This window comes from Fulmarus glacialis, unplaced genomic scaffold (assembly GCF_000690835.1).
Source record: "Fulmarus glacialis isolate BGI_N327 unplaced genomic scaffold, ASM69083v1 scaffold37099, whole genome shotgun sequence".
NCBI lineage: Eukaryota > Metazoa > Chordata > Aves > Procellariiformes > Procellariidae > Fulmarus > Fulmarus glacialis.
The window spans coordinates 26494-35017 of NW_009232043.1; the positions used below are offsets into that span (position 1 = coordinate 26494).

The window sequence follows — 8524 nt, forward strand, 5'->3', positions numbered from 1 at the left end:
CTCTTCCCTTCAGTATCACAGTTGCCAGAAGGAGTTGTTAGACCTTCAGAGTGGACAACTTATTGGCCACAGTAGGTTGTTGTTACTGAGACACTTTGAGGAAAAAATAGAAAGGAATGGATACTCGTGCTGTAATTGTTAGAGAGGGACAGCTAAGGAAAACCTTAATGAAGCTTCAGGGCATGACTCTTAGGTCAAAGACTAGTGTAAGACTCATGTGTCTGCCTTCAAGAGAGAGGATAAAACCCAGTAGCTTCTGAAAGATGGATCTTACTGGTCTGCAAAGCCAAACAATACTACAGACCTATACAGCCATGCCAAAAACTCAGCAGTCTCACTAGCTCAGCGAAGTCCTGACACAGTTTTATTTCTGCGAAAAGCCAGTATTGACACACTGCAGCTGGATTTCCTGGTAGTTCACAGTTCAGTGGGCTATTCCTGCTATGAAGCACAGCATATCCAAGCAGCACATGGTTGTTAAAGCTAAAAAAATTTCATTGTATGGGAGTAGTTTATGGTCTTTATCCAGGTGGGAGTTTTGGATGTAATATACTCTGAATACGTGATGAGGCATAAAGCACACTAATGTTACCAAGATGAAGAAGAAACTCTTTGCCTGAGCCCTGAATTCCACATGGGAGTTGATGTCAGGCCAGTATTTCACAGCCAGTCTACAGATCACAGACAATTGGATTACAGTGAGCACAGCACAAACTGACACCAAAATCCCAACCAAGCAGTAGTTTATGATCACCATGGGCTCCTCTTGCATCTCCTTGTGGAACTGAAAGCATTCGGAGGAGTGGTATGTCTTAGAGGTGCCATAGTACGAGAGAAGAACAGGTGTGATCACCAGTGCTCCCACCAGCCAGACAGCAGCCACCCAGGTTGTCGTGTAGCACGTCCTAAACTCGAGTCGGAAGAGGCGTATTAGGATGATAGCCACGTAAAACGCGAAGGTGGTGTACATGTGGAGGTAGATGATGGCGCTTGCTAGCTTGCAGGTGAACCTCCCAAATTTCCATTCCCGTAAAACGTAATAGCTGAGGCGGAAGGGGATGCTGAGTAGCATAAAGGTGTGCAGCACCAGGAGGCTGATGATGATAATGGTCATCACAGATTGCGATCTCCTTTGAAACAACTGATGGGACATCATGATGACCCCGAGAGTGCCACCAGCCAGGTCGATGATGTACAGGGCTATGAGAATAGTGCGGAGCCTCTCTGAGGTGTCCGGCAGCGTCTCGTTGGAGGAATGGTTCTGCTGGGTTACACTGCTGTTAGGCATCTTCCTAAGCTCCTCTTTTGAAGGTTACTGAAAGTGAAAAATGGGAATTTTTAAAATAGACATGTTTTCTTTGTTGCTTCCTTCATTGTTTACTACGGAATATCACAGATTCATGAAGGGACATTTTACTGAATTGTGTTCGAAATGGTGTTATCCCATGTAGTATACAACCTTATAACTGTTGTCATGCTGTGTACGACAGCAATAAGCCTCTCAGTGTTAAAACCACATTTTATGTAATTATGAATGAGTTTTTAATTACTAAGCTGCATTCTAGGATTTTTTTTTTCAATTATTTGCCTCTAAATTCAGCCATTTGCAATAGCCAAGACACTGTCTATAAATTATACAAGTTCAATCTCCACTCATGTTATAAAGCTAAAATTGAAGGTGGGAAAAATACTGAAATGTGAAGAGGTTGTACCTATAATTTGTGAATACTTTATGAAGACACTTGACCCATCTTTTTAGCATCTTGCTGAATGGGTGCAGGACACCCATAAGGCAGCAACAGGTTCAGTTTCTAGATGCACAGAGCACACTGAAAATAAAGATTTGCAGATGAAAATTCAATTTCTTCTTGCTTCAGATCCAAGTCTTTTTGCTACAGAATTTCATCTGAGCTACTCTACTACGAAAAGTGAAGAAAAGCTAAGAATTAATTTAGGAACAATCTTCTGAAACACATAATCCTATTGGCACTTGTTGAACATAGCCACATACAGTTGCATTCTTATTAGCCAAGATGTGGACTGTTCAGTTGTTTGGGCTTGCATACAGATTTCTGTACAAGTATATGGGGATAGCATGCAGGATACATGTATACTTTGCTAATGAAATCTGTCCTTACCTTACAAAGAGCTTCAAAAGAACAAAGTAAGAGCTGAAAAATGGTCTCTTAAAAAAGCAGCATCTTCTCTCTCTGATTCCTTTGAGGTTTGAAATCAGTAAACTTGTTTTAATCAGCAATTCTTAATTCTGTTGCACTCATCTGTAAAATGATAGACTGCAAAACATTTTCAGAGAAACTTCTTACTTATGAAGCATCAGGTAAAGCATCTTTAGAAGGCCATTGCAGTGTTGTGTCCAAGACTGATATAAACCTTTCTGTTCACTCCCTTTTAAAATGAATGATCTTAGAAGCATTTAAATGATTAAAATTGTATACCCGCCTAATATTCCTGAGACCGGCATGAGAAATTTGCTTTCCCAGAAACTTTGCTATACGAAAAGTTTTACAAGCTTTAAGAAGATGTCTTTCTGCTCTTGACACAAATTCATTTTCCAATGTATATTATTAATATTTCAAACTGGCTTTAAGAAGGTACAATCTTTTTGTTGTTATAAATAGCATAATTACAGGCTAGATGCCAACATTTTATATTACTCAGAAATAGATGATGTTTTTTCACTATTTATAGAAATAAAATACTTAAATTTTACCTTATAATCTCTTATTTCTGTGACTTCCCCCATCTTCTTTACAATTTCACTCATCCGTAGCATATGGCATATATAGCTAGCGTGAAAAAAAGAACCTTTGGTGTTACTGTTTGACCCAGAACGGTTGAGGGTTTTCTCAGCCCACATACAGGAAGGCACAAGCCTTTTTTCTTGCTCCACTGAGATAGCAATCACATATGTTCAACATCTAATACTATTTTGTTCGTGCAGAGAGAACCGCTGAGAAGCTGCTGAGCTGTCAGAGACCATCATTGTGCTCGGACATGTAGGACAGACCCGCCTGTCAGGACTACTTCTGCCCACAATTTGGTCAGTCTTAAAGCTCAGATGGACAGTGATTCCCTGAGCTGTACAACTACTACAAGTTATTGGGTTTTGCTACTAAGCAAGTAAGAAGTGCCACTGATCGAGTGAAGAAATATGCAGCTGAGCAGAGGATTTTTCATTATAAATGCACTTTTCCCCTGAACTTGTTTTATGTTTAATAATTAAGCTAAATGTGCCAGAATAACAAAGTTTTTAGCAGAGTTACAAAAGATTTCACTCTAACATGCAATTAGATCTTCAAGGATTCAGAGGAGATTACTCATTGTTTAAATACTATAAGTAAAGTAAGCTTCAGACACACATGAAAAGTGACTTAAGAGTTCCTGCTGTTAAAAAAAGACATGCAGAGGCCAGTGGCACTTGAAGATTATGCCTGACCTGCACTCATGAATGTTGACCCCAAACCATATCATTAGTATAACGTAGCTCACTAAAAAGAAGAAAGCATTGAGTCAGGGATCTTCCAGAGTCATTAAAAAGCAGTTTCTTGACTAAAAATTAAACAGAAAAATGTTAGCCCAGTTTATTTTTCAATTAGAGTTCTAGATCGCAGTCAGAGTCATCAGTACTCAAACACGAAAGGACAACACATCAGGTTTTGTGGGCAATAACAAAAAAACAATATTCCAGCAGGGCTGAACTAGCATTGCTCTGGCCATAATGCAGTCATCCTCCGCGGTGGATGTGAGTGGTTCCCTCCGAGAGGCTTCTCTCCTGTTATTAAGTACAGTCATTAGGAAGAACAAGATGTGAAAGAGAACTATTAGAAGTAAATAAATACAAAGACTCAAAAAACCAAGGGTGCTAAAAGTCAGGGAGAGAAACAGAAAGGGTTGTGAGGGTGAGCAAGAATGTGGAGACAGCAGTCTGCGAGACATTCTCAGGATAAACTCTGAAAGCTTTGAGGGAGCAGTTACCGTCTCATCTAGAGCAGGATTCAGAACAGGAGGGATGCCCATTTTGGAGACTGCATATACTCATGGGCTTGGGTTAAGAGAAATGTGCAATTGCTCCAGCAGACAGAGCACTGAAGAAAATAGCTACATGAATAATGGTACTCACCAGCTGTAGTTCCAGCATCACTTAGTCCCACATAAGGACAGGCTCCTGCCTGACATGGTAGCAATGGTGTTTGGATGGCAAAATGATCAGCTGGTTCTGCAGAAACGCACAGGTAGGGAACAGCCTGGGTGTCAGACACCGATGGTTTTGATGGGTTAGAGTGATAATGAAACTACACCCACAGCCTCTGGGTAAAGCAGGGAAATGCCTGCAGCCTTGTGCTCTCTCCACAGGACCTGAAGTGATCCACGAAGCTTGAGCCACCAAGTAATAATGCAGAAGAGATATGAAGAAATTGCATTCCTAAAATGGCTGCTATGTAACAGCCAGCACTCCAGACAGAGCTGAATCAGGCTATGAGTTCAAGAGCTTTGTGCACACTATTGCCTTGTTGAGTCCAGTTTGAGCTCTTTGGATGTAAAGTGATGCAAAAATCCTGCTAAGTTGTTGCACAGATAATGCTCTTGTCACCTTGGGGAGAGCACCATTGGCTGACACCAAAACTACTGGAGGTCAAAAACAACTTCTCAACTGATGTTTCATACCTCTGAGTTGCTTTGTCCTCGAAATGTTCCTTGAAGGTTGTATGTTGAAGCTGTTCAGTGTGTTAACCTCTCATCTTCATGTTCTTCTGTTAAAAAAAAAAGAAATCACTCAACTCAGCTCTGTAATCTAGGTCTTAAGTTTTAGGTTAGTTTCTCATTTGAGTACAAAAGGAAATTGAGTCACATCAGCCTGTTCAAATGAGCTTTCAGATCTTGCTTTTGCTTCTTACTTCATCAGCACATAGTTTGCCTTGACCAGTGGTGAGAATAAAGGTTGAAAGAGAAATGCATATATACACATCAGAGATACAAGTCAAGACTAGCATCACAAACAGATTTTAAGGAAAGAACTGGGCATGTCTCATTCAACACTGGGGGAAACAGAAGACAAAGAAGAAAGGTGAAGGTTTAAATTATTAAGAAGAGAAAATGAAACAGAAGAAGAAGCAATACTTGAGAGAAGAGGAACAAGGCCCGTTGGATGTTCAGAGGCGGGATGAGTCTCTGTGGAAGTGTTACTGACTGTGCCTATGCATGGGTGTAGCGGAGTTCCTTTAAGCAGGGGCTAGATCCGCAGTAGAACTCTAAGTTCTTGATTTCTTTTAATTTCTGCATGATTTCCTCTGCTTTCTGTGTCACTTTGTAAGGAAATATTATGTTTACTGGTCAGTACAAAGTTTCACATATGAACTCGAGAGCTCCTTCCTGTCTAGGAATAACCATAAAACTGCGCTACTTTGTCTTACTGGATAGGTTTTCAATTTTAGCTACTTCCAACCTAGGGTCATAATTGCTGGTAACTTTCAGTTATTTATTAATATTAAACCCCCTATTGCTAATTACTTATAAGAACTGAGGTACATATAGGTCAGAGTCATAAATAACAGTAATAAAGGGAATACCTGTGTTATGTTTTAATGTACTGCTTTTTCCTGTTTGCAGATGCAATCACAGTTCTTGCTGTCTCATTCCCACTCTGCTAGACACGAGTCACACGTACTGGAAAGTGAGCAAATCATACTCCATGGTTAGTGAACTTGCAGGATAATCCCTTTAACTTGCCGATCCCACCCACCCATGCAGCATGAAGAATTTAATATCTTCAACCAGTAAATGGTCAACAAGGTTAGCAGGAGATTTGAGATTCTTGGACTAATCTTCTACTTATTTGGTTGCAGATTTGCTGAAAGGTTTCTCAGGCTTTGTTTGTCAGGATGGAAGAGGCTATCCGGCTTCTCTGTTTATTAGAAATAATAATATATATTTGCCTCAGTCATACCTATTTTATATGCCTCAAAAGTAGACATTATGCTTTATTTAAGTAGAAGTAATATATCATGGATTTCTGTGGAGGAATTTGGCAGAGTATATCTCAGGCAGGCTATGACTTACCTTTTGAAACAAAATTGTTATTTCTTGGGTTTGGTGCAAGGAGATGAGATTTATTATTACAAGTTCAGGAACTTGTCATTGTTCTCCTGTGCTGGTACATACCAGTTTAGTAGTAAGTTAGAAGATTTATGAAATAGTTATGTCCTACTATTTGGTTTAGTTGCCCTCCAACACCTGTAGGAGCAATTAAAGTTGTTGCTGCTTTAGGTTATTCCAGAAAATTGATAATGCTGGCTTTAAAGCACCGTTGTACTCAGGAACAGCTGCAGAGAACCACGTGAGCCAAGGATCTGGCACTGACAGCAAAACCTTTTCCTGGTCCCAAATGCTTTCCTTTCTGCTTGAACACACTGCCACCCATCCTCCTTGTCAAACTTAATTCCCTTTGTTTTCAGTCCCACGGCCTTTCTCAGAAGTCTGCATTTCTAGGGATAGCCCCACACAATGTTACTTTACCCCGTTTCTCGTGTTCTTCTTCTTGACAAATACAGTCACAGCCACAGAGCCCAAATTCTTCTTTCCTGATACTAATATATAGAATCAAAAAACCTCTGCAGGAATTAGATCCCTGCAACAAATGTTTGCTTGACACAGAGTTGGGCAAGGCTTAACGTTTATTAAACTAAAAAGCAATCAGAAAGAAAACACATAAACCAAAGCAGAAGATCCTCATTGCACTGATAGCAGTTTTCAACGAGTTACAGGAAGCATGGAGGGTGCCCAAAACACAGAAGTGGTGCTTTCAAAGTGGGGTGGAGAGATTGGTTTTGGGGTTGGTTTTTTTTGTTTTGGGTTGTTTTTCCAAATTCCCATTGATGTAAAACTCCCAGAGATCTTGCAACTGTGTGTTTGTGACCATCTCCCACAAAAATGAGCCTTACCTTTACTGAGGAAAGTTTCCCATTTTTCTGAAAGAAAGACGAGTGCTCGTGTTCTGGATGGAGTTGCAGAGAGAGCACTGGAAGACAAGGGACCAGGACTCTGAAAATAAAAAATGTTTGCATTTGTCAGGAAATTAGTTTATAATTTGATGATTCTGGTGTCTGGAGGCCTGTCACCCAGTTTCTTGAAAACACACATCCCAAAAAGCACATCTACTAGAAAAACAATGATTAAAGAGGATTTTGAACTATTGAGAACTTGAAGTATCAGATATCAGCTCTCTAGAACCCAAACCCACAAGCAAATCAGAAAAAATGGGTTAGCATTTATCCTTACTGGGAGGTGAAGGGGTGAGAATCAGTATCAATAGTGTGAATTCTAAGATATAAAAGAAATTAAGTATCAGTATGAAACAAAAGACCTACAGCATTTCCAATACATAGTGGTAATATTTCATGCTGTTCTCAGTGGTGGAAACTGGATTGGTTCTGACACTAGAAGATTTTTTAGTTCCTATCACTAAATAGAGATTTGAATACAAAATCTATGCTGCAGGCTACCAGCCTTTTCCAATTTAATTTCCTGTGAGATTTCCAAAGATGCCTAGAGAAGCAAGAGTGGATTTGAAATCTGAATATTTCAGCTAGTGGATGCCACCACAAAATCTGCTTCCTTTGAGTCCCTGGAAGAAAAGACAGGGCCAAGGTTTGGAAAACCTGCAGTGGGGCAAATCCACAGGCAGAGGAAACTCCGAAGCTGAGATCATTTGTGCAGGACTAAGTCCTGTATTTACAAAAACTGACTCTCTCACCCTCAGAGTGCCTTGTCCATAGCATGGCCACCATTTGCAAAAGAAAATACAACAGAGAAAAAAGGAGTTCTGCAACACTCAACAATAGAAGTGACTTAGGAAGCAAAGTGTTGTGCAGACAAGAATAATCTGAAGGGATTTAAAAAGAAATGCTTGTCGTGTATTTAAAGTATACCTCCTCTCTGCCCTGCCTTGGAAAAGGTTGACTTCTTCAGAGATGCCAGTAGCAAGGAATGAACCTACTTGCTGGCCAGTCCATCAACCATGGTAAGACCAGCAGTTCCAGCAGACCCTTACATTTCTTAGGGCAGAGTTGTCATTTTATATTCTAATCACAAGTATCACTGGCATCATCAGATCTGGAAAGTCAATGGTTTAATAAAAGACTACCAAAGTTATCAAAAAAATAGCATCTCTACTGGGGTCTCTCTCTAGGCCTCGGGTTTCTTTTGGGTCCAAAGTACCGAGTTCTTCCTCTTTTCAGGAGGAGGCTGCAGACCTCTCAAATGACAACAGTGATTACACTAGGTGCTCAGACTTATATCCAGGCCAGCACTTCTGCTCCTTCTAGTGCTATGATAATGATAAGTAGTGACCACATCTTCCTTACAGAAGGGTATTTCTTTACAGGAAACAAAAAATGGTCTTTAAGAGGAAAGACATTTAAATCAATAAAGGAGACTCTGTGCTTATGTAGATCTTACCCAGGTTTGCTATTTGTTGAAATGTGAGAATCATAGAATCATAGAATCA

The 8524-nt window shown here is 40.1% G+C and overlaps 1 protein-coding gene across 1 annotated transcript; it reads right to left on the reverse strand.

Moving 5' to 3' along the window:
• Window positions 1–424: 424 nt before the first annotated feature.
• Window positions 425–1288, reverse strand: LOC104081883 (probable G-protein coupled receptor 141). Its single transcript, XM_009584777.1, has one exon. The coding sequence runs from the start codon at window positions 1286–1288 to the stop codon at window positions 425–427; it is 864 nt and encodes a 287-aa protein (XP_009583072.1).
• Between the last annotated feature and the right edge of the window lie 7236 nt (window positions 1289–8524).